This window comes from Sorex fumeus, unplaced genomic scaffold (assembly GCF_029834395.1).
Source record: "Sorex fumeus unplaced genomic scaffold, SorFum_2.1 ptg000021l, whole genome shotgun sequence".
Classification (NCBI taxonomy): Eukaryota; Metazoa; Chordata; class Mammalia; order Eulipotyphla; family Soricidae; genus Sorex; species Sorex fumeus.
Genome location: NW_026606078.1, coordinates 12,633,905 through 12,660,845, shown reverse-complemented (window position 1 = coordinate 12,660,845; position 26,941 = coordinate 12,633,905). Strand labels below are relative to the sequence as shown.

Genomic DNA, 26,941 nt, shown 5'->3' with positions numbered 1-26,941 from the left:
GATTTTATGGAAATATTACTTCATACATTTATATTTTGTGTGGATTACCACCTTGTGGTCTTATGGCAAGGTATTTTCTTTACCTCTTCCACACCCTGTAAAGCAACCTATTTTGACTGCTTTTTTTTTGTCTGTCATTTTTTTAATGAATCAACTCCACTTAGAGTTATAATTTAGACTCCACATTAAATTGATATCAGGCAGAAATGATCTTTCTGAGTGTGTCATCCTTCCACCATAAATGCTCCCCAGAGCCAGGAATGGTGAAGGGTAGGACAGAGTAAGGGCTGACAGTTGTTGACCCAAAAAACAAATAATGAAATAAAGAACAACTACAAAGTGATAAATGTTAAAATGATTGTGACAATGTTACTGAAACTATCTTCTTTCCAGTGTCAGGCAAGTCTGAATGCTGCTTCAACAGAAGCTCCATCTACACTTGTTTACCAATCTGACACAGTTTAGATACTTGTTTAATCCCAGGACAATACTCTGCCTTTCCTGGGAAGCATCCCCACACTACTTGACCTTATCGTGTGTCCATTTTACCACTAACGTGATGAAGGAAGCTGAAGAGACTCCAGAATATAGAGAAATTGGGTATCCACGGATCCTTGTGGTAAGTGAGAATTCAATAAAATAGAAACTTGATTTTATTGGCTTTTTTTTTGTATCACTGATAATCATTTTATGTTGTTAGATTGGGCCAAACCTGGCTTACTCCTTGCTAATGGCAGCACCCAAAGCACCATTTACATGGTGTTTGAACCTGGTTGACTGTGTACAAGGCAGGCACCTTTCCAGCTTTACTAATTCTTCTACATCTAAAATCCATTCCTAATGAGCTCAATTTTTTTTTATTTGACTGAGGATATGGGCTGGAGTGATAGCACGGCGGGTATGGCACTTGCCTTGCAAGCAGCCAACATGGCCGATCCTAGTTCAATTCCTCCGCCCCTCTCAGAGAGCCCGGCAAGCTATCGAGAGTATCTCGCCTGCACGGCAGAGCCTGGCAAGCTACCCGTGACATATTTGATATGCCAAACACAGTAACAACAAAGTCTCACGATGGAGACGTTACTGGGCCCACTCGATAAAATCGATGAACAATGGGAGGACAGTGACAGTGACAGAGGATATGGTGTCTGAAGTCCTACCAAGAATTATCCCTGAATAATAGGTGGGGCCCCTAAAATAACGCAAGCAACAAATGTTCCCTTCATACCAGATTTGCTAAATGTTTAATTTTCATAAATTCAATGCCCAACCTAAGATATATATTTAAAAAATTACTTTGCCAACATATGAGTTTATTTTAAAGGCTAAGAATACAGGAGTTATGATATTTTCTGGGGAACTTAACCAATTTTGTGTGACTGGGTATAAAACGATGTGTTACTTATATTTTGACAAAGAAAATATCAAGGAGGGTCATCAAATCAAAGTTCGGGCATGGTTACATTATTTTTATATCAGTCAGATATAACAAAGAGCTCTAGGCAGTCTTTATTTTAGTGAACATTTGAAAGACAGATGCATTTGAAAAACTGTGATGTCATTTACTGTGGAGAAAGAATTTTAGCAGACAGTGCTTGATTCAGGATGGTAAGAACAACTGATCCCATTATCCTGTTTTCAGGTGTATTTCTATAAGAGAAGCTTCTTTTCATTGAAATGAGAAGTTTAAGAGCTGGAGTGATAGCACAGCGGGTAGGGCGTTTGCCTTGCATGCAGCCAACATGGCCGACCCGAGTTCGATTCCTCCGCCTCTCTCAGAGAGCCAGGCAAGCTACGGAGAGTATCTCGCCCGCATGGCAAAGCCTGCCAAGCTACCCGTGATGTATTCAATATGCCAAACACAGTAACAAGTCTCATGATGGAGACGTTACTGGGCCCGCTCCAGAAAATCGATGAACAAGGAGAGGATCGTGACCGTGACAGTGAGAAGTTTAAACTTGCCAATCACACAATCACAATACATTTGAGAGATCCATTATCCAGAAAACACCTGTACCTTCTCTAGATAGTTCCTCTTGATTCTTTAGAAGCTTAGACTTAACAAGACTTCACAGGTCACTTTTCTTAAGTCTCTAAAAGAATAAGAGTCCTGTTGGGGAAAAGGCAGCTCAGATAGAGAAGGGAACACCATGTAAAGGATGTTTGGAGGACTCGCTCAGGATGTGAGATGCTTGCTGAATGTAGACTATAGACCAAACATGATAGCCACTCAACACCTCTATTGCAAACTACAACATCCTAAATGAAAGAGTGAGCAGAAAGGAATGCCCTTCCACCGAGGTGAGGCGGGGTGGGGGGATGGGGTATGGGGTGGGAGGGCTACTAGGATCATTAGTGCTAGAGAATAGGAACTGGTGGAGAGATGGATACTTGATCATTGTATAACTGAAACCCAAGCACAAAAGTTTGTAAGTCTACAACTGTAACGCATGGTGTTTTGCTAATAATAAAAATAAGAACAAGAGTCCTGTGCAAACAGGATGTGATATAGTCTGATTCTCAGAGTTGTTTTTTCTTTGGAATTGCAGATGCCTCAGGAGGAACCCGGTAAGTATTCTGTAAGGACTTTCACTCTAAATACAGAGTCTAGATAAATTATGTGGACTTTTCTAACTGGTCTTTATTTGTGGATTATCCTGAATTTGCTGGGAACGATAGGGATAAACATCGGTGTTTCTAACAAGCATAAACTTCAATTCTTAGAATGTGTATCATGACTCAGAGGCAGAATGTTTAATCTGTAATTTTGTTGGTACTTTCATTTTTCTGTTGTCTATTGCCTACTTAATCTCACACAGCAGTCCAAGATTGTCTGTTTAATGATTTGAATTCTTTTAAATGAACAAACATGTGCTTGACGTCAAGAATAAAATCAATACTGTAGGTCATTCTTTGTGAGTGCCAGAGATTGCTCTTTTTGACAAAAGGTGTCTCTGCTCTGCTCAAGGAAGTTTCCTGAATTCACCTTTCTTTCTCTCCATAACTGGTGGCTTGGGTTCTCAATCCTTTTATCACTGCAGAAGTGGTTCAATTTTTCAGTCAGCTACAAAATCAAATTGTTTGATCTCAAGTCCTTTCACCACTGACTATAGCTTTGGAATATTTATGCTGTGTACTTGGCATTGTTGACTATTGGCATTGATATTAGCATTGATATAAAAGAATTGATACTGGCTTTATCATTACTGCAGTTAAATCAGTTACATGTGTTGGATCTTCAACTAAGAATCCCTGTCAAAGAAAGTGTAAAAGTAATGTTTGTTAGGAGTTTGTCTTCTCTAAGGTGGAGAATAAAAACTGTTAACCCACATGAGAAATCTATGATTAACTTCTAAGATAGTCAACAGCACCTTAGCACACTCACAAAGTAACCTGACCAAGGCATGATAGAAACTATGGAAATTGGACCCATCTTTTAAAGTATTGACAGAATTGCTTATCTGGACATGATCCCCAAACTGTTCACCATTATACAGAGACCTTCATAGAACTTGTCTACATTTGGCATCTATCACTGTATAGTTTATGTAAATTTACCCAAAAGATGTAAACTTCTTACCTGTTCCAATATTCTTAGAACTGGGAACCAGAAATAGGTTTTTCTATCCAACCTCCAGAAGTAGATATTTCTATCCAACTTACTGGGTTCTATCAGTAACGATAACTGGAAAAAAAAAACCCACAACTGAAAGCTGCAAAGTGAGTACTGGTACTCTTAGGTGACGTTGGATAACATGGTTATTCTAAGCCCTAGTTATGTTCTATCGTGACTGGATTCGCCTAGTCAGTATTGTTCAAAGAGAACACAGGTGCTCCATGTTGAAACTGGTGCCTCTATCTGGGTTTCAAATTTTTAATATGGCAGAAAGTTCTTGTGCTCACCCCAGCTCTTCCTCTTTCATACACTGTCCATTTACTGGGTTTCTACTCCTCACACAGATGTTCATCCAGCTCCATTTACGCTAGAGTCATATTAGAGAGGACAAATGAGATAAATGTCACATTTTTGATAGTGATTTATTTTTATATGCTCAGTAATTTCTCACTCTGAGGATTTTTTTTATAATAACAGATCAGTGAATAAACAATGGAATAATTTACTCATTGAATCCTGTGTATTCGATGAAATATAATGCTAAAAACCTGTCAAACTGATGATAATCATAGAGACAGCATATTGGAATGCACACTCAGAAAATGAACAGGGTTAGAGAAGTTTAAAAAATATGTTCAGGAAGAATAGTGTGATTTCAACACCACATGAGGTTGACATCCTCCAGGTTCTCCTATCCATTCTGTTCGAGTTCCTCTAATGAACTGAGAGGACTTTATTTCTCTTTTCTTTTCTGCTCCTGTTTGTCTTCCACTCATGAAGAGAATGGATGAGCAGTGTTTGCTTAATTTCCACCAAGCACATTCGTTAACAATTCCCTTAAAGAGGAGCTCTGTCAGGAAATGCTGAGTATCAGAGTGAAATAACAGGTGCTCTCTTTCCTTTAGCAATGCCTGTGGATCCATTTGAAGCCAAGGTAGATGAAGAAGGTGAAGATTAGTAACATGTAAGCACGCGTACCTTGGAGTGAAATGTTCTCTTAACTTTTCTCCTTTGCACATTCATTCATATGAAAACATTACTGCAGATGGCCTGGTTGAGTAAGGAGCAAGGGAGGTAAACACAAGAACAGAGAGTTTCTTTCTGTGTCTGTTAGATGTACCTCAGTCATCAGGGAAAAGGTTGAATATGGGTCATGATTGATAAGCTCATCTTTGAGCACATAAACAGCTTAGATGCCCAGGATCCACCAGATTCATGTGACATGTGGATGAGGAAAGCAATGTTTTTAATCCAGAAAGTTTTCCTTTTTCCTGGTAAGGTATAAATATGCTTACTGTTTTTAACTAGTTTCCAGTTAAATTCAGATACCCATTTGAAATTTTTCATGTAGATGGTACATTCAAAGACCTTGCTAATTGAAAGTTATGTTTTGCACTCTTGCCTGCCATAAGAACTTGTCCAGGAGCAACAACTAAACTTAAGGATGAATTAAAGGATGAAAAAGGACAAACTAAAGGATGAATTAGAGGATTTTCTGGTCTATGGAAAATATTCTTGAGTGGATTAAAACATTTCCCTTCCAAGGCAAATGTGCAGAGAAAGGAGCATCCTTTTACTAGTGTCTTTCCCACTTTCTGTAGGACCTTTTACTACACCCCAGTTTTATCTGGTTATGTGATGTCACATTGAAAGCATGCTACATTAAAAAAGGTGCACATTTGGTGTGCATTCAGATTCTCCTAATCTTTTCTTTTGTGTAGAAACAAGACTTGGTCTTCCCAGAGGATGATGGTATGTACCCTGGAATCAATAACTTAAAAACTTGGGAAGTTTTCCTACAGGCAAATCTTATCTTACAGGCATGTTATGCTGATTTTGGATTCTGTACAACTTTCACATCTCTGATTTTAAAAGAAATCTAATTTTATATCAGCCAAATCATTTTTCTGCAAACACTTATGTAGTTTTTATATTTTAAATTTTGAACACTTAGCATGTGTGTCTCTCAATATACAATCATGTAGTCTGATTCTATATGCATGATTGTTTGCTACATAATTTGATATTATGGGCCTATACCGCCAGCAAAGAAAGTTTAGTATAGAATATTCACAATCAAAATATCTGATTATATGTCTACCTATATTATGTATGTCAGTTGTTTTAAGTGGTATTCTTTAAATTATGAAATATAAGGTATTATAATTATACTTCAATTAATAAAAAATTATGGCCATATTCCCAAACTGTTCATTTATAATCCTGATTACTTGCTCAATTCCATCTTATAATAGTTCTCATACCTGAGTATCCCATTGCATTACACTCAGTAATGCAATGTAATGTGCTCAAACATGAGCTTATCAATCATGACCCATATCCAACCTTTTCCCTGATGACTGAGGTACATCTACCAGACACAGAAAGTAAAAAGTGGTATTCTTTAAATTATGAAATATAAGGTATTATAATTATACTTCAATTAATAAAAAATTATGGCCATATTCCCAAACTGTTCATTTATAATCCTGATTACTTGCTCAATTCCATCTTATAATAGTTCTCATACCTAAGTATCCCATTGCATTACACTCAGTACTTAGACCATGGTGATTAAAGAAATAAGTCTTACGGCAATTGGGCACTGACATCTCCAAAATAGAGAATGGAGAAGGTGGATGAACTATGTGAAACTGCAGAGTTAGTGACAGGGAAAACTTACCTTGAGAACAGACCCTAGATCCTCTCCCCTAGATTGTTCCCATAGTAGAACCCTCCAGAAACTCCACAGAGAAATTTGGCCTCAATTGGGCTCTTGATTATCAGAGTATGAGGACCTCCCATAACGCTGACTGTTTCATTCCAGTTCTAGTTCTAGTTCCAGCACATGAATTCTGCATTTCTGGTGATGACTCTTGCCTTTCGTCATTCCCAAATCTATTTGACTCAAGAATATTCAGAACGACTCCTTTCCCATCTTTAGCGGGTGCACAAGAGATAAGTTATGTAGTTGGTATGTGACTGCAGGCATGACATTCTTAAGGTCAAGAGAAAATGATCCCATTCTGTTCCACAAACTTTCAATGTACCTGTGTGTTTACAAGGCACCTTTAATCACTGGAGTTGGTGAGAGTTGAAAATTGAGTCAGGTGGCTCTCCTGCCCAGTCATGCAGGACCTGATAGAGAAGGAAGAAAATGTTGTAGCCTAGACAAAAATGTTTGCAATCCTGTTTTCTGTTATGCATAAAGTAAGGAACATTTCCTATTTTCTGCCTACTTGTGGAAGAGTTTTGAAAACTGGTTATAGTTTCTGCATTGTTGCACTGTGTTGTGAGTGCTGGAATACTTCCTATGGAGACATTTCACAATGTGGCTATGGTAGCTGTAGGATAGTCCATGGACCTCCATGTATCACGTATAGCAAGGAGAGTGCAAGTGCTCATGTCATGCCACCCTCCTTTATTGGATCCTCTGTCATCCTTCCTTGATATCAACTGCTAGCACAGAGGGTCCTCCAAATCTGCCCATCAAAATAGTTACTGATAAAGACAGGGTAAGAATATCTGATGTTTGATCATGACTGCTTTAGTGGATAATTTTAGTATTTTACATCTACTGCAATGCATCATCTCAGTATCAGAATAATCTGATAGAGCTATAGAATAATTTTTCTCCTGTCAGCTCATAGAATAATTTTTCTCCTGTACTTTAAATTTGAAGTACATTGCCAGAAACAGATAAACATCATAGAGAGGTGTAGTATTTTTGGATGACAAAGGCAGAGGTATTTGAGGAAGACATCAAGATGTTAGTGGCACAAAAAAACTTTAACAATAGCTGGAGTAGGGATACTGCTGTCATGTATAATATCATTCATAGCCAGTAGTTTAGAACCACATGGTTTAATTTACACATTTTCACTCTCCTGGAATTACAATGTGAGGGGCCGGCCTTCTTTTCTGATTTTGATGACCTGATTCTGACAGCTCACTAACAACCAAAGTCTTACTTTCTAACAAATCACAGCATATGTTGATCCATTTCTCTTGTTTGAATTCTAAATAAAATGTTGAGCTGCACTACTGCTCTAACAGTTGCTCTTTGTCTTTTAGATTGCATAGAAGAATTGTTTCTTGAGGAGTTCAATGACACATCAGAGATGTCCAGGGATTTTATGGTAAGCATAACTTACCATATGTCTTTCCCACACATGAACTCTTGCTGAGAGATTTTGAATTTATCTGATTAATTTATTGAATAGTTGACATGTGAAACATATACACGGGACACATACCTATGAATCTCATGGTTTTTTCTATGTTTTAATCTTAGGCTTCAGCAACACAACGAGGCAGTAAGTATTCTGAACTGTTTCAGCTGGTACAAAGTATCTGTGCAGATAAGTTTTGATAATTGGTTTTGTTTTGTCTAGAGACATTACTCATGGGTAGAAGATTTCATGTTTGTGGGGAATAGCTATATTCTTCCGATTAATAATTTTATCCAGTGTCTATATTCCGGAGATACAGTGTATCCCAGGTGTGAGAGATGTGCATGACGGTGGGTCTTCAGAATTACTATTGTTAATTTGAATATGGTTGTGTGTGTATATGTGTGTATGTATGTGTGTATGGTATGTGTGAATTTGTATTTGTGTGTTGGGTGAGAATGAGGCAGAATGGAGAGTGAGATTGATTGTGTGCTTCCTCAGGTGATATGTCCTGCTTGCACTCACAATTCTCAGAATCACGACTATACAATTGTCTCACACAGCATCCCCAAACACTTTCACACTTTCAAACCTTTGCGATTCACTGCTCCACCCTCACCACAGTCCTTCCTGGAGATCTTTCTATTTTTCTCACTCCTCAGAGGAACACGGTGCCAACATAGTAGCTCAAGCTGTGCTTAGTAGTAGGTAAAAGAAAATAATATGTACAATCCAGAGAGATAGGACAGGGCATAAGAGACTTGGTTGCATGCAGATGACCTTGTTTTTCTCCCAAGAATGACAGATGATCCCTGTGATCACTAACTGGTGTGTTCACTGAGCACAGTAACACCTGAAAATAACTGTGTTCATCCCAAAAACAAAAGAAAAAAATGTAGAAGGCTTGATGGACTGGAGTAGTGACATGTGTTTCCACTGGGAATTATCAATTATTTATTATAATTACATATTTACGAATAATTAATTAATAATCACAAAATTATTCACTGGGATTATTAATCTCTGTGCAAGGTATTTTTAAGTATCCAATTTCAACCTTTAAAATAGTTATGACGGGGCTGGAGTGATAGCACAGCGGGTAGGGTGTTTGCCTTGCACGCAGCCAACATGACTGACACAGGTTCGATTCCCAGCACCCCATATGGTCCCCTGAGCACTGCCAGGAGCAATTCCTGAGTACATGAGCCAGGAGTAACCCCTGAGCATTGTCGGGTGTGACCCAAAAAGGAAAAATAAATAAATAAATAAATAAATAAATAAATAAATAAAATAGTTATGCTACAGAGAGACAGAGAGTTTCATCTTAACTATCAGACATCAGAGTAGTAATAGGTATATTTTTCAATAATCATTTAAATTCTTAAGGGTAACCAACACATTATGATATACAACTGTGGTCAGTCATAGATTTATAAAGTGGAAACAGTGTATGAACATGTGGCCACTTTTATCAATCAATGTTTAAGGAGGTTAGAAAACATGGAAATAGTTTTGTATAATTGCTAGCATTATCAACTTTCAGCATGGAAGTGCTCCTTTATTGCAAAACAGAAATGCTCCTTGATTGAACAGCAGAAACTTTAGGAACAGAATTCACAAGAACTCAAAGTAACATGATTATGTAATGTAATATGTCACCATTATATTACATAAAATAACTTACTATTAATTAAATTTTGTTTGGGAAACCAGAAACATTAGGAACAGAATCCAGAGGAACACGATGTGCCATGGGAATATCAGTCTGGTGCCCACATCCTTATTGCAAAGATACTGTGCGGTTGCCTTTGAGCTGCCACCACCTCTGACTCCCACGTTAATGATCTGCAGCAAAAAGATCACTTATTACCAGGACCAGAAAAACTGACCTTTACTTGATTCCTCTTAGCTCCACTGTTAACTCGCCGAAGGATGATTGCCTGGGAAAGTGATGAGGACAGTGAAAGCACCAGAGTGATGAGTTTGTCTTTTCCATTGACATTCATACATTGCATCTTGAGATTTCCTTTCTAGTTCAATTCAGAGGCATGTTTCCCAGTGATCCTTGGAGCTGAAAGATATAATATCAATGCTGAATGCATTGAGTGAATCAGTATCTTCTTAAGTGATGACTGATTCAAGAAGACCTTTACTCTTGGAAGCACCTTTTCTCCCCATAAACCCTATGCTAGAACTTCTCCTCTAGCAATAGATTCCAACCCCTGACTTTTTTGGAATAAGAAAATCCATTTCTTTCTTTACTCAGCCTTACCTTCAGCGGTAGGGCGTTCGCCTTACAAGCGGCCAACATGGCCGACCTGAGTTCGATTCCTCCACCCCTCTCGGAGAGCCCGGCAAGCTACCGAGAGTATTCGATATGCCAGACACAGTAACCTTTTATTGAGGCCACCAAAAGTAGTTCTCCGCCTTTGGGGCTGCTCTGATTTGTGGTCTTTCTCCCTTGTGGTGCTTGGAGATCTATGTGGTTCCGAAGAATAAACCAGTATTTATTGTATGCAAAGCAATTGCCTTAGCTCTCACACTGTATTTACATGGGAAGTGGCATTTCAATGCACAGGAGAAACACATCAAGGAAATACTCATCCACTAGTTTCCTTTCCATTTGCATTTGAAATCTCTAACTTGACCTCAGGAGTGAAGACCAGTGACTTAGACAACTATTAACGTTAGAGTTTGATTCTCACTCTTTTTCCTTCCTGCAGAAGGAAGAAATTCGAAGCTCGATAGAATATAGTACTTACTCTATACTTACATGCTTTTTTTTTAGAAATTCCTGCATAGTTTAGCCTAAAGACTAGTTGTGATTCTGGGTTTCCTATGACAGTGCTACAGACTTGGTTTAGAAATGATCATTACCTTAGTGTTCTCCCTTAACAGTCATGTTGTCCCTAAAGCTGTGTAACTTTCATGTATTTGTTTTGGTCATTTTAGTTTATTCTTTACAAACATTGAAAGAGAAGAATTGTAAGCAGTTTTGCTGTGTGCCCGTGGCACTGTGTCTCTTCTCCCTGTTTTTGAGGAGCAAATGCACATGCTCGTCCCATGTCTTCCACTGACATGCATGTCCCTTCATTAGATGTCTTCTGAGGCTCTGTAGGCAATTTATCACAGGATTAAAGAGAAGCCAATTAAAAAGGAGGACGGGATGGGAAACCATGCTATTTGAATTAATGACACATTCAGAATTTAAGCATATTATTGTGGACAGTATGAATGACTTGTATAGAAATGGAGTATTATATAAGTGAGAAAATCGTAGAATAATTGTCTCAAGGGCATTTTCCTGCCATTGAAAGTCAAATAAAAGCGAACCTTTATTTGTCTGAAAGAGGGTAAAAGTTTGATCAAGACATCAAGAAGAAAGTAGGCAGGAGCTGGAGCAATAGTACAGTAGGGAGGGCATTTACCTTGCACACAGCTGACCTAAGTTCATCCCTCCCCGGCATTCCATATGGTCCCCTGAGCACTGCCAGGAGTGATTACTGAGTGCATAGCCAGGACTAACCCCTGAGCATCATTAGTGTGACCCAAAAAGTCAAAACAATAAAAAATAAAAAAAAGAAGATTAATAAGAAGGTAGCTTGAGCTGGGTTTCATTCCTGGCAAAAGTAGTCACACAGTCAATTATTTAAAATTTACACCATAGCCTGTACCTTAGTATCATGTGGATTATCTCCATTCATCCATTTTATCTCCATTCAGCCTATGATTCCAAGATTAGACTCTTTTTTTTTTAATTGAGTCTACTAAGCATGGCTTTGAGAGGTCACTCATAATAATCTTTGACTAACTGAGCTAGCAGATATATGCGGATTCCAAAGAGGAGATGCTGCTTAAACCTTGTGTCCCAAGGGCCAACCAGGGCCAACCTCGAAGCTCCTGGGAAACTGCAGGGCTACATCTGCTCATGCTGAGGAAGTCATGTGGTTCAGGGATCCAATCCCAGTTGAACTAACCATTACTCTCTCTAGTGCTCTCATTGGTTTTCTTTTCTGCTTTCACTTATTGTCCTGGGAGGTACAAGTTTCCACATTAAGCAATTGCTTACTTTATTGAACCACATCTATGCTCTGCTCCTTTTCCAAGTCATCCAAAATGTTTTGTAAATGTTGAGCTTTCCATTGGATTCATCATTGCTCTCCTCCCTTTAGCATATGTGAAAGAACTGTGGGACAGTGAATATTCTACTGATTGAGAGGAAAGCAGTTCTTCCTATTGACTGGTAAGTTTGACTGTCATGCAGAAATACCATTTCTGGGTTTGTGTATTTTATAAATATCCTATATCTGAAAATATTATAGTGTCCATTGGAGATATTGAATGCTATTTTTACAGGGACTATCCACAATTATCATCAAATGGATGAATTAGGGTTTTACTCCCCAAATCTTTTCACTTCTTGGATCTAGAAATTTGATCATCACCACTGCAGAGCATTGATTGAATGGAAGTCCTCCAGAGATGCTCATGTTTTTTCCATAGTTGTTCTCATGCTTGCTGATGGAATTTTTCAACTTATTTGTTTTTTGACCGGATGCCAAGTGAATAATAAATACACAGAACGCTATACATCTGATTCTTATTCTCTTTTCTTGTTATTGCAGGTGAATAAAGAATATGGTAAGTACTTGAAATTTTCTCACTGTAGATAAAAATTGTATATGAAAAGGATGGACATTTTTTATTAAACAATCTATAGAGACTTCACATAGCAGATTCTGGGCACATAAATTTTGGAGATGTGAACAACAGCTATTTCTGGGCGAAGCACTATAGTTATGGGTCATATTCCTTGGAAGCAACAGATTTTCAAGAAGAGCATGAAGAATGTCTTTGTGTATGCTGTATCAGAATCTGCATTGTTTTTGTCAAATGTGTGTGTGCTGGTGTTGAGCATGATATGAGAAAACGAGAGTAAAATAGAGTAGGAGGGAGAAAAGAAAGATGGCTTCCTCAGAATATATTTTCTCAGTGTACTCACAAGGCTTACTGTTACAATTTTCTCTGTAAGTTCCCAGTATCATACATCAGCCTTTACCTGCACACATGAGTCTACCTTCACCACCCTCCTACCTGGAACTATGCTCATTACACTGCTTCTCAGGGATTGTGGTACCAGTATGAATGGTCCAGGTTCCTCTTTCATATAAAATAAAGTTATGTACCCAGCTGTTTTTCTCATAGGGTTGTTATGGTCTGTGTTTGGGGGGATGGGGGACTATTTCCTTCTTTCATGTTCACCTTTGAAGTTTATGTATGTACAGATGGAAAATAAGAGTTCTACATTTAGGAGCAGTATCAGTGGTGATAGAATGAGGATAATATTTCTGTCTTATGAGAGAAATAATCAATATTAACTCCACAGTTAAAATCATCTAGCATTTTCTTTAACCTTCAAACCTAAAATATGGAGGTCCCATGTAGCACACACATCTTATTCAGACTTTACCTATGATTAATATTAAAGTCATTACGAAGAGAAATTACTTAGTTTAATTTCTCAATACCAATTACATACTTTTAACCAATCTTTTCTGTGTCTTATCTTTTAGATTCTTATAATGATGTGCTTCAGGAATGTGTCAACAACAGAGAGAAGTCACAGGTGGACTACGATACTTTAGTAAGTTACCCTGTATGCCCCAAGCAGAAATATTTTCTGCTCTTTGTGTTTTAGAAATGAGTTGGTGTACAATTTTAATGTCAAATACCATTTCTTTGGAGTGAAAAGGGGTGTGTGTACGTGTGTGTGTGTGTATGGTATAGAATATAGTATCATCCTAAGAAGAATTTGAAAATATTACACTGATCAGCGATTCTATGAGTGTTGTTTTAGCTGATCTCACAGACATCTCGTTGACTATGCTAAGAGGACTACCATCTAGGCACACAGTGTCTTGACAATGTGTGCCGATGGTCACCAGAGAGTAATGTGTTTATCCTTCTGTTCATGAGATAATTTTCTAATTGGTAGATACATGATCATTTATGTAACAAGAACCAAGAGTATACTGGGATTCATGAGGCTGCATTTCAAACTCAAAGGCAGGGGAGATAAATGTTTGAATAGAGAAACTGGGATGGCTAGCACAGATACCATAAATTACCAAAAGTGACAAGCCAGACAAGGACCTTTACCTGCTTCAACTTCAGAATCTAAGCTATCAGTTAAGCTCTGATACTGACATACTTCTTCATTGGGTAAAGTTTGAATCAAGCCAATTGAAGTGGCTGGAGCAATAGTACACTGTGTAGGGTGTTTGCCTTCCATGCAGCCATCCCAGGTTTGATCCCTGAATTCCCATATGGTTCACTGAGCACTGCCAAGAGTAATTCCTGAGTGCAGATACAGGTGTAACCCCTGAGTATTGCTGAGTGTGATGCATAAAGTCAAAAAAAAAAAAAGAAAGAAAAGAAAAAAGCAACTGGAAAGAGGAATATTGTTAGAATATGCAAATCAGATATGCATCTGATCTAGGAGCTGTCATTGCGTTCGTAGTTGAAGGCAAGCTGACACTGGTGGTATGATTGATTTTGGAACATTACACACTTGAACTGAACTATGAATAACTGTGTAAGTCACAGTGCCTCAATAATTCAAATATGTGTTTATTTACCAAAAAACAAAATAAAAAAGAAAAGATATAAATTGAGAGTCTCAAACTTTCCACCGTGTTTGGAGAGAGAATTTTAATTCCAACATGGATAAGAGGCAAAGAATAAAAAATTATTGTAATACTGTTTTGAGAAGGATTTTAAGGCCCGTTGTTCATCGATTTGCTCGAGCGGGCCCAGTAACATCTCCATTGGAGACTTTGTTGTTACTGTGTTTGGCATATCGAATATGTCACGGGAGGTTTCCAGGCTCTGCCTTGCGGGCGAGATACTCTCGGTAGCTTGCAGGGCTCTCCGAGAGGGGCGGAGGAATCAAACTTGGGTCGGCCATGTTGGCTGCGTGCAAGGCAAATGCCCTACCGCTGTGCTATCGCTCCATATAATTGTGCTTTGCATAAATTAGGCAGTCTCCTGCCCCCGCGCCTGGCTGTCCTCGCCAGGGCCCCTTGGAGGGGAGCGGGTTGAGCTTTCCTCCCCGCCCCGACCATGGCTCCAGCAGCCGAAGACCTCCAGGACCAGCCACCACCATGCTGAGACCACTCTCCGCACATATGAAGGTACTGGCAGAGGGACAAAGCCACATGGGTTCTGGGGCCGAGATCTCCAAGCCTACTTGGATTGGGGTTGAGCATCCTCCACCCAGATCCTCCAAATTCCAGTAGGCGGGTGTTACACCCACCAACTGGCCTCCTGTCACCCTGTAATGCCATCAACGGCCAAGACTCAGAGACTATAAAAACCAGCTCCCGGAACCATGCGGCCGCATTCACATTCGCGGTCTCACGACATCTTATTATGGCATCTTATTATCTCACTCCTACTTTGGACAAACTAGCAGGCTACCGAATGTAGCCTCCCCACACGGCAGAGTCTGGCAAACTCCCCGTGGCGTACCCAATGTGCCAAATAGCAGTAAGAATGATGGGTCTCATTCTCCTAAAGAGCCTTGAATATAATCTCAGGGCTAGGATGAAAGAGACGTTACTGGGGCCTGCTCGAGGCAATTGACGAATAACAGGATGATTTGTGATTTGTGATTGTGATTGCATAAATTAAAACAAAGCACCTCCAGTAATTTTTCTCTTCTCATTCTGGCACTAGATTGATAGGATGTAGGCTCAGAAAACTAGAGGCAAACTTGACATCAGTGTACAGCCTTCAGTTTCCTCATCATATTCCCATTGATTCACCAGGGTTTCATGAATTCTCAAGAATAATGGGTTCTATAAATAAAGCAGCACTCATTCTTTGCTTAAGACTTTGAATCCTACTTTTAACATTATGACTTCCCTTTTATTGATTTTCCATGCCATTTTATGACTGGGAATCACTGCCCAAATCATATCTGTATGAGATGTGTAGTACTTCTTGTGAGAGGTTAATCTCTCAGCTTCATTCCCACCTTTTCTCTTTGCAAATTCTCCTAAATAGCAGAGAATGTGTTACTTTGAATATCTGTCTATTCCGTAGCTATGGATGCAGGCAAATGGCAAAGTTCACTCTTAAATAGAGATCAGTGAAGAGCTATGTAAAGTACTTCTCAGTAATATTAGACCAGCAAATATCCTTAGCAATATGTGTAATTGAGGATGTTACACTGATCAGACATAGTATGAATCTGTTATTCCAGCTAATATCACAGACATCTCATCTTTATAATTGCTGAGGTTTATTTTTCATCTTTTTATTTGTGGTAACAACCCTCTGTAACTGACCAAGATCACCTTGCATACATAGTATTGATTATCCCCTTGCACCCTCTAAGTAGTAAAAGCAGATGCAGCCACTTCAGAAACATTGAAATTGAAACACCCTTTCCAAAATCAAGTGACTATCCAAAAACTTTGGATCCGGTAAAAAAGATTAATCTTTTCAAACAAGTTACAAATCATTTCCCAAGAAGAATTGAACCAATTTTGTCACATATTGAATAAATACCTCTCCTATATGCCATGAATATGCGTAGAATACCTTTCAAACAAAAACCTAATATGTTTACACAGAAGTTGACTAACCAGTCTTTCTTCTAGATATTGCCAATGCCAATGGAGTTAACATGCAATTGATGCCTTAAATAAAAATAACTGAAAAGTAGCCCTTCTTGCAGAATGTTAGTTTAGGTAAGTTTGTTATTTTTTTAATGATTTGGAGTAAGGTGAGTGACCCTCCAAAATAAATACTGTTTTTGTGATCAAGCAACTAGTGACAAACTCCTTCTCCAACCACCAACTGACCAGGACTTTGGTAGACATTTCCTACAGTAATTACACAGAAAACTAGAACTATTTCTGGGATTGAAAAGTTGAATTAAGAAAAAAAATCCTACAATGTAGATTCATTGAGTAAGAGCTGAGGAAGGAAAACAAAATCTCTTTATAGCCTGACACAACCTTAAGTGTTCAAGATTAACTAGAAAGCAACATTGGAACCACACTCACAGTTTTAGATTCCACTTGAGAGTTCTGGCCAATACAGAGTGGCTCTCCCCTTCTATCTCCCTGATAACTGACCCAACTCTGTGCGTTCTTGCAGTGTCTAACAGAATGGGTGTTTTTCCTTTGTGCAGATGGTGAACTGAAATTGTAAGCCTGCAACTGTGTACTGCATAGAACTGAGTTAGTCAAGATTCAAGAGATTTCTTGAAGTTCTGTATTTAATGTTGGAAATTTGTATCTAATTTGTATTTTGTGTTAAATAAAAAATAAAGAAAATAACCTATTTTGTCATGATGCATTTCTTGCATACAAACAAAAAGAAGCAATTTGTATATGGAAAAGTACATATTTTATAAAGTAATATTCAAACAAATATACAAAAAACCTCTTTTGAAACAACTCAACAAAGGGTAACACCAATATTGAAAAGAAGGCATAAAGATTTTTAGCACAAACAAAAACATTACAGAAAATTGTTAACAAGTTACCAAAAAAAAATTGGGTTGTATTTGAATTGGGGGAAATAAGACAAAAATGTAGAACAAAGATATGACAATATTGTCTGAAAGAAGACTATTTGCTCTACAGAATTCCTATCATCAGCCTTAGATTGAGAACATCATTAGGTGACGATGTTCCTCTTCTCAGAGTTGATTAGGGGATTAACAAATTCAGTTGGAAATCAGTAGACCCTGCACAAACACATACTGAGTTAAGTGAAATGTTACGTCTGGTACTTTCTCCCAAGGGACAAAACTTCAAACTAAATACAATCCTACTCTATCTCAGCCTGAAACTGAGTCCTTGGCCAAGGATCCAGAATTGGAGGGTGACTTCAATGATGGTCTATATTTTCATAATTGGGCCCTCAAGCACAAGATCTTTACCCAGGTTGCTTAAGAAAAGATAAAAAAATGACACTAGAGATGTCAGCACCAGATTTGGGCCAGGAAATCTTTTTTTCTTTTAAATTAATCATCATGATGATGTAGGCAGGTAGATAGGGAAAGGCCCTTTGCAATGGAAGAAGAATTCTAGGAATGACCCAACTTGTGGATACAGAAAACAAAGGCCTGATAAGACCATCTGCAGACCCTCAGGATATAGGCCTCCCCATGAAATTCCTCTTTTTGGACCTCCCTGGTAACTTCCTTAGCAACGAACTTTTACCTGGAAAGAAGCCCCACGTGGGGGCAGGCTGGAGAAACCCTATAAAGGCCACCTTGAACAAAGGAAGGGCTCGCATATGCTGCCTGAGCCCATGTGCTGCTTGCGCCCACGTGGCTGAGCACATGTGGTGCCTGAGCACATGTGTTGCCCACATCTCCCCTCTTGAGATGTGTACTTTCATGCTTTCGTGTCTAACTTTACTCTCTCTCTCTCCCCCTCCACACCTAAAAATCCTCCAAATAAAATCTATTTACTTCACTGCTTGTCTCTGAAATTCCTTTCTGCGAGGCAAGACAAGACCCCAGCAACCCTGGGTCCCAAGTGGCAGAGGCGGGTGGGGAGAAAGTGACTGTCTTTCTCCTCCCCGCTTCACATAAGTCACCCGTGGGGCCCACCGACATCAGATGGTGACCACGAAGGGACTCAGGGCCCACCGACATCAATGAGATACTGTTACAGACTTACAAACTTTTGTGATTACGTTCCAGTCATACAATGATCGAGTACCTATCAGTGCCCATTCTCCACTACCAATGTTCACACCCTGCCACCTGTCAATCCCCCCGCCCCAAGGTGGCAGGCACATTCCCTTTAATCTCTCTCCCTCCTTTTGGGTCTTATGGTTTGTATATGGGTACTAAGTGGCTATCATGTTTGGTCCATAGTCTACTTTCAGCACACATCTTACATCTTAAGCAAGCCCTCGGAGCATCAGGGTCAGAGATCTTTACAACCTTTACCATGGCCCATATTAGCCTCTTTGCCTAGTTTCCCAGATCTACAGATCTTTCAGAATTTAGAGTTGGAAGCAATGGGCCTGCCTTGGTTCCTAATAACTGACTGGTGTTTGTTCCTAATCAGTTTTTTTGTTTCAGGATCCAGTTCTCAGACTGAGTCCCCTGGTGACCATGACACCAGGAAGAACAGCCACTCTCAGGGATGATTACAAACCAATTCTAGTGAAGCAGAAACTTGAGCAATACCACAGGGAATTGATTTCTGATTTAATCAATAAACACTCATTGATCCCTGCCTGGTCCTTCGACTCCCGCTTTGGGGGAAAAAGTATTCTTAAATTCCAGGTGCTCCAGTCTGAGGATGAGGTTCTGTTAGTTAACATACAATGGGTTTTCCATAGTGGCAGATTTGATTGCACAAAGTTTCCATTTTCTTCACGTTCTCACAAACAATTATTTTTTTAATTTATTTTATTTTGTAGGGTAGCCTAATTATTCTTTTATTTGATTCTTCTCTGATGATTGCTTATTTAAACATGTGTCCATGTTTTGTGTGCATTGCTGCATAGAGAATCTTTGAAATGTGTCTATTAAAGTCACTTATTTATTTTATTTTCTCTAGTGAAGTCACTTTCGTTATCTTTTTAAAAATATAGTTGATGACTTGAAGGAGTTTTTTAACATATATGTGTATATATATATTGAAAATCTGCATTACCAGAGTTCAAACTTAGGAGTCTTGTATGTACCAGCATGCATTCTAGCCCTTAATTCATTGTAGTGCTCTTACCAGCCACTGTTTGTATTTTTTAATTTATGCAAAGCAGTCTTAAATAAGTGAAACCAGTCTCTTTTGGTTTTGTTCCCTGTTTTCAGTTTTCGGTATACAACTATTCACTCTTTGGTTGATTTTATTCCTAATTATTTGATACTATTAGGGCAGTTACTACTCAGATATTTTAATTTCCTTTTGGGGTTGTCAATAATTATTTCTATAAATGCAATTGATATTTTCTCTGATGAATCTTGTTACTATGAGGACTTTTTATTACTTCAAAAAGGAGTTGGCATATGAATACATATGTGAGCTTCATTTTTTCTAACAGCCGCATAGTATTCCAAACTTCATTTGGATATTTAGAATGAATATTTAGGATATTTAGAATGTTCTATATATAAACTATATATGTGCAAATAGATATTCCCTCATAATTTCTTGGATTTTGTCTTTTCTTCTTGTCATCTTTGCTAATGTTGAAAATTCTGATACTATGTTGAATTGAGGTGGTAAAAGTGGATATCCTTGTGTTGCTTCTGATTTACCAGTGGCGTGTGTGTGTGTGTGCGCGGGGATGGGGGGGGCATTTGGGATGGGATGGCCAGAGTGGATTCATTCTTTCACTATTTTATGTTCTTTAAAAGTATTCTGTAGGATACCCAGAGTCTGGAAATAGTCCAAGTGCCTGAGAACAGATGAATGGATAAAGAAACTGTGGTTTATCTACACAATGGAACACTATGCAGCTGTTAGAAAAAATGAAGTCATGAAATTTGCTTACAACATAGATGAACATGGAGACTGTCATGTTGGGTGAAATGAGTCAGAGGAAGAGGGACAAACAATGATTGCACTCATTTGTGGGATATTAAAAAAAAAACCTCACAGTATGTGAATAATACCCCAAGCAGTAGAAACAAAGGACTAGTCCATGGTAGGAAGCTTGCCACCAAGGGGAAGGGGGAGTGCAGTTTAGGACAGAGAAGGGACCACTATGACAATGACAGTTGAAAATGATCACAATGTACAAAATCTGTGTGTAGAAGGGAAGTAGTGTAGAAGTCTACACACAAAATCTGTGTGTAGAAGGGAATCTGTGTGTAGAAGGCTGGAGCGATAGCACAGTGGTAGGGTGTTCGCCTTACTAGCGGCCAACATGACCGACCTGAGTTTGATTCCTCCGCCCCTCTCGGAGAGCCCGGCAAGCTACCGAGAGTATTCAATATGCCAAACACAGTAACAACAAAGTCTCCAATGGAGATGTTACTAGGCCCGCTTGAGCAAATCGACGATCAACGAGAGGGCCTTTACCTTTTTACCTTAGAAGGGAAGTAAAGTGATATGCAAGATATGCATTCATAATAGTATTCAAACCATAGTGCCAATAAGGAAAATGGAAGAGAGAGAGAAAGAGAGAGAGAGAGTAGGAGGGAGGGAGGGAGAGGGATGTGTTTATCATAGAGGTAGGCTAGGAGGGTGGGGTAGGAAAGTAGAGGGTGGGAGGGAAACTGGGAACATTGGTGGCAGGATATGTGCACTGGTGAAGTGTTAGATGTTGGAAACTTGCATGGTTAAAACTCAGTCACAAACAACTTTGTAAGTATAGATGCATATAAAATCACCATGACACACACACACACACACACACACACACACACACATATAGATTGATAGATAGACAGATACACACACACACACACACACACTCCCTATGGTCCCCCCACAGAGCCAGAAGCAAGACTGGTATGTTCCAAAAGCAAACACAAAAAAGTGTCCTGTATACTAAATTGAGATATTTTTCTTACATTCCAATTTTATTGAATATATATATTACAAAAAGTTGTTGAATCTTCTCCACATTTTTCTGCATGTAATGTTAACGTAGCTTTTGTCCTTCATTCTTTTAATATGATGTATTGAGATGATTTACTTTCATACTGTGAGACACTCTTGCATACCAAAGATGAATTCCCATGGCGATCATTATAATTATTTCAATGTACTGTTGAATTCTATATCCAAGTAGTTTAATGATTGTACATCAATACTTATCAGAGGTAGTGTTTTGTAATTCCCATCTCTTATATTCTCTTTATCTAAATTTAATATAAAAGTGACACCTTAGAGAATGAATTTGGAAGTGTACCCACACATTCAATTATTTGAAACTAAAAGAAAAAACTATAGGAAAAATAAACCAAACAGTAAAGTGGCAGGATAGAAAACTCAATATTGAAAAATCAGTTCACTAATATACATATGATGATATAAAGAAAAAGAAATTTAAAAACTTTCCAACTTTCCATTTAGTTGTGTCAAAGAAAACAGGGTACCTATTACTAACAGAATAAGTAAATGAAAAACTTAAACATCATAAACTATAAGTCACACTGAAAAGAAATAGAAGACATAGAAAGTAAAGTAAAGGAAAGGAAAGTAAAGGCCCTCCCGTTGATCATCGATTTGCTTGAGCAGGCCCAGTAACGTCTCCATTGGAGACTTTGTTGTTACTGTGTCTGGCATATCGAATATGTCACGGGGAGCTTTCCAGGCTTTGCTGTGCGGGCGAGATACTCTCGGTAGCTTGCCGGGCTCTCCGAGAGGGGCGGAGGAATCGAACTCGGGTTGGCCATGTTGGCTGCGTGCAAGGCAAATGTCCTACCACTGTGCTATCGCTCCAGCCCAAAAGATCGCGTGGCCGCCCACCTACCAGATGGTCAGACTTCTTCATCAAGATCATGAACTATCAGTTTGAGGCTCTTCATGTTCCCAGAGCAAACAGATGCCATTGGGCTACACTAGCACGCTATAGGGACAAATGGAGACGTTACTGGCGCCCGCTCGAGCAAATCGACAACTGGCTCTGTGGGGGGAACCATAGGGAAGCCTGGAGCGATAGCACAGTGGTAGGGTGTTTGCCTTGCACGCAGCCAACATGGCTGACCCGAGTTCGATTCCTTCACCCCTCTCAGAGAGCCTGGCAAGCTACTGAGAGTATCTCGCCCGCACGGCAGAACCTGGCAAGCTCCCCATGACGTATTCGATATGCCAAACACAGTAACAACAAAGTCTCCAATGGAGGCGTTACTGGGCCCGCTCGAGCAAATCAATGAACAACGGGAGGGCCTTTACCTTTAGAAGACATAGTAAATGAGAAATATTCCATGTTCATTGATTGGGAGGCTTACTATTGTTAAAATGATCATCCTACCCAAAGCTTTTTGCAGATACAATGCAATCCCTATCATAATCCCAATGACTTTCTCCAAGGACATAGAAAAAGTATCTCTAAAATTTTCACGGAACCATAAAATTCCACATATATCCAAAGGATTCCTGGGAGTAAAGGGGAAGAAGGTAAAAGGCATTTCATTCCCAGCTTTAAACTACAATCTAAAACTATGATTTATACATTTATATTTCAATAGGTTTTATAATAATTTATAATATTGTCTAAGATATCAACTCTATTCCTCACTTCAAATTATTCTGCCTATCTATACATTTAGTCCACTGACTAAGAGATGCATTAGTCTATAACCAATTGCACTGAATCTGTCTGTTATGACTTAAGAATCAAGTGCAGATGATAACCATGCATTTGTTATTAGTCAAACTAAATATTGTAATTTTACAATACAATATTGGGCTGGTCACGTAATGAGATTTAAAGATGACCGCTGGACTAGAGCTGTTACCGACTGGATTCCATGGGATATCAAAAGACCGCGTGGCCGTCCACCTACCAGATGGTCAGACTTCTTCGTGAAGATCATGAACGATCGATTTGAGGCTCTTCATGTTCCCAGAGCGAACAGATGCCATTGGGCTACACTAGCACGCGATAGGGACAAATGGAGACGTTACTGGCACCTGCTCAAGCAAATCAACAACTAACGGGAAGTTAAGTGAGATTAAGTGAAATATTGTAATTAAAAATATCAAATTGGGGGCCAAAGAGTTAGTACAGAAGTAGCATTGCTTGCCTTGCACATGATTGAACTTGTTCAATCCCCGGCACCACATATGATCCCGCAGCACTGCCAGGAGCAATTTCTGAGTATAGGCCAGTAGGATCACCCTTGAAGACAACAAGGTGTGGCCAAAAAACTAAAAATATAAGTCAAATTCCATTATTTTTCAATGTAATAAAACAAATTTGATGTTATTATCACAAACTGTTACCATCCTTTTATCTTCCTGACTGTGAACCTGTTACCCTCCAACCTGTCTATTTCATCATCTCCAGAGATTTTTATTGGAGCAAGAATTATGGAATGCTCCATAATTCATATATATTAGCACTTTAATACGCCATTACTTTTTCTGAAAATAGGAATTATTTTCCAGTTTTCTTATATCTGCTATTAAGATGAATGCCATATCTTAATGATTACGTATTTAAATAATTACCTCAAATCTGCTGGTACATTAAAGTTGTCTCATGTAATCATGACATGTTAGAGCAAAGGGAGATATCTGCCCAAACCGCACAGTGAAGCTTGGGGTGTCCAACCCGTACTCTAAATACCCCCATCATTGCTTCTGAATAAGGTTCAGAATTATGTCCAGGGGAAACCATGTCTCTTCACACCCCAGATATGATCTCTGTGATTTCCTAATGGACAAACACAGGAGGAAGATTTGCTACCATTCCCAGAGAAGGAGGTCAGAGTGCTCAAAATAATATGCAGTTAGGAATGGAGACTCAATGACTGGGCTGGAGAGGGTGTGTGTGTGGGGGGGGGGGGGGGCAAGTAAAATCTTGCAAGGCCAAAACCTTTTAGAGAATAAATACAGCAGCAATGTCATGGGGACAGGGGAAACTGATGTGGGACTGTCTCTCAGTGTCTTAATCATTGTGCTGACTCTTCTCTGTGTGAGGTTGCACCTTCTTACTCTCGAGATTTCCTCCAGGGGGCATCGTGGTAACACTGAGCTGGTGGAGAATAAGAACTCTTATTCACATGAAGCCCTGCTTCCTCTGATGAGTCTGAAATGCATGAAAAGAACCAAGGACTCCACACATCAACCCAGGAGGCTGAGGAGATCATGTCATGTGATTTTCCCACCATGGCCTGCATGATTCTTCTGCTCAGTCTCCTCTCCTATCGGTCAAGTCAGAAGAAAGGACTCTACCATCTTGGTGGGGAGAAGGCGAGGTAGCCATGAGGCAGGGATGCAGGACAGCCATCATCTTATGTGATTGTTTCTCTCCTGTCATCTTCAGGGGTGCATTCCCACACAGTGGTGACCCAGGAGCCATCAGGAGGCTCCCTACTTACAGGAGGGACTGCCACCATTACTTGTGGCCTCAACACAGGGTCAGTCTCTGCAGGTAACTACCCAAGTTGGTACCAGTATACACCAGGCCATATTCCCCGTGTTATGTAACATAACTAATAGACCCTCTGTGATCCCCAATCACTTCTCTTGATCCATCTCTGGAAAAAAAGTTGCCCTCAGCATCATGAGGGCTCTTACAAAGGATGATGCTGAGTATCACTGTAAGCTGCACATGGGCCATAGCACTTACACTATGATGTGAGACCAGGAAGAAGTGCAACCAAATTTTTCAGGTGTTTACAAGGTCTCATCATTTGAAGGAGGAAAGAGAAAAGACACAGGGAAGTGGAGGCAGCTATATCTTAATGTGGGGGTTCATCAATATGCTTCATCCTTTCTCTTCAGTGTTTCTCCATTTTTCTAAGGTGACTCTTTATCCTGTTCACTCTCTCCTCTCCTGCCTATAATGATGGTGAGGAGAAACAACTTAAAATTATGTAGCCCACAGTGAGACTCAGAGACCCAGCCCACCTGCTAGTGTCTTCCTATTCAAACAGTACTGTCATATTGATTTCATTAACTACACAGGCAGCCGAAATTATTTCCTTTAGCATTGCAATGGGAGTGTTACTGGGAATTTAGTGGAAATGTAATTCCCATAACAGCCTGTTGAGTCAGAAACTTCTGTTGGTGTGCAAAGATCTATTTCAACCAGCACTCCAGTTTGGAAGAAATATCACGGTATCACGGTCCTCCCGTTGTTCATCAATTTGCTCGAGCGGGCCCAGTAACGTCTCCGCCTTGAGACTTGTTGTTACTGTGTTTGGCATATCGAATACGTCATGTGTAGCTTGCCAGGCTCTGCCGTGCAGGCGAAACACTCTCGGTAGCGTGCCCGGCTCTCCGAGAGGGGCAGAGGAATCGAACTCGGGTCGGCCATATTGGCCACTTGTAAGGCAAACGCCCTAATGCTGTGCTATCGCTCCAGCCCTCGGAAGAAATATAAGTGTGATTTTTATGAACAGTGATATTTGAAAAATACCTCTACTTCTACATTATGCAGTTAGTTCTAAGAGTGTCTGTTGAAAGTGCCACCAAGGAAAATCTTTGGCTCAGGATTATGTAATTGAGAATGCCAAGAAAGTAGGGAGTGGGGGTAAGGAGAATGATATGGTGAACTGGAGATAATGTAAGAGTCTTGAATACTCTAAAGTCCATTGTGGGGGGGGAGGCACACTTGACTGTGTACAAGGTTAAATCCTATCCCAGTGCTCAGGGATCATTTCAGGTAATGCTCAGGGATCATTTGAGGTGTTGGGGATCAAACATGGGTCTGCTGCCTGCAAGGCATGCACCAATACATAAGAGGTCATTTTTCTGAGAATATTTCTTTTATGAGTAAAAACTCTTAGATGTAATAAGATGAATTCGTACAATTAGAGTCATAAAGGGGGAGGAAGACTTCAAACATTCTTGCTACTGAGAAAACGGGGAACCACAGAATCAAATAGTTTCTTCCTTATTACCTTCCCCATAGATAGGGCAGGGAAGAATCATAACCTAAAAGAAATCGAATGGAATACAAAGAATACACACCAAATCCATTTTGGGCACTTTTTTTTTAACACTTCTGATTTTAGACATTGCTTATTTAAGTAGAATAAAGGTTTTGCTTTTCAATAATCTAATGTTAAAACGTCTCTAGACATTAACATTGTTGATATGGCAGATTTTTAATAATAAAATTTAGAAAAATTGTGCTTTCCAATAAACTTCAGATTATAAGAGCAACTTGGGTCACAGCAGGGTGCAAGGCCAGAATGTTTAAGGACCTTCAGTGACCAGGTCTCAGGCCAAGTCTCCTTACCTTACGTTCATCCTGTGCTGTTTCAACTAGGAGCATCTGGAGTCTTGGGGTACTAATGAGTCAGTTCCTGACTGCAGGGACTTATGATCTGTAATTTCCTTGTCCGATGAGGGCTGGCTATGTGTGCTTGTTTGTTGATAGAGACTTAGCTTCTGAGTCCTCTCTGGCTGCAAAGTGTCTTCTGATCTTGAGCTTCTTAAAGAGTTCAGCAGCTGCTTATTCCCTGGGACACCCCAAGTACCCCAGG

General features: G+C 39.4%; 1 protein-coding gene across 1 annotated transcript in view; it reads left to right on the top strand.

Moving 5' to 3' along the window:
* The first annotated feature begins 559 nt into the window (after positions 1–559).
* The window catches only part of LOC130022879 (uncharacterized), a 63,354-nt gene continuing 36,972 nt past the window's right edge, over positions 560–26,941 (top strand). The window contains exons 1-6 of the mRNA XM_056113603.1: positions 560–619; positions 2,547–2,565; positions 4,519–4,560; positions 7,688–7,752; positions 12,411–12,426; positions 13,359–13,429. Of these exons, the coding sequence (XP_055969578.1) occupies positions 560–619; positions 2,547–2,565; positions 4,519–4,560; positions 7,688–7,752; positions 12,411–12,426; positions 13,359–13,429 (273 nt within the window). The remainder of the gene's footprint in view (positions 620–2,546; positions 2,566–4,518; positions 4,561–7,687; positions 7,753–12,410; positions 12,427–13,358; positions 13,430–26,941) is intronic.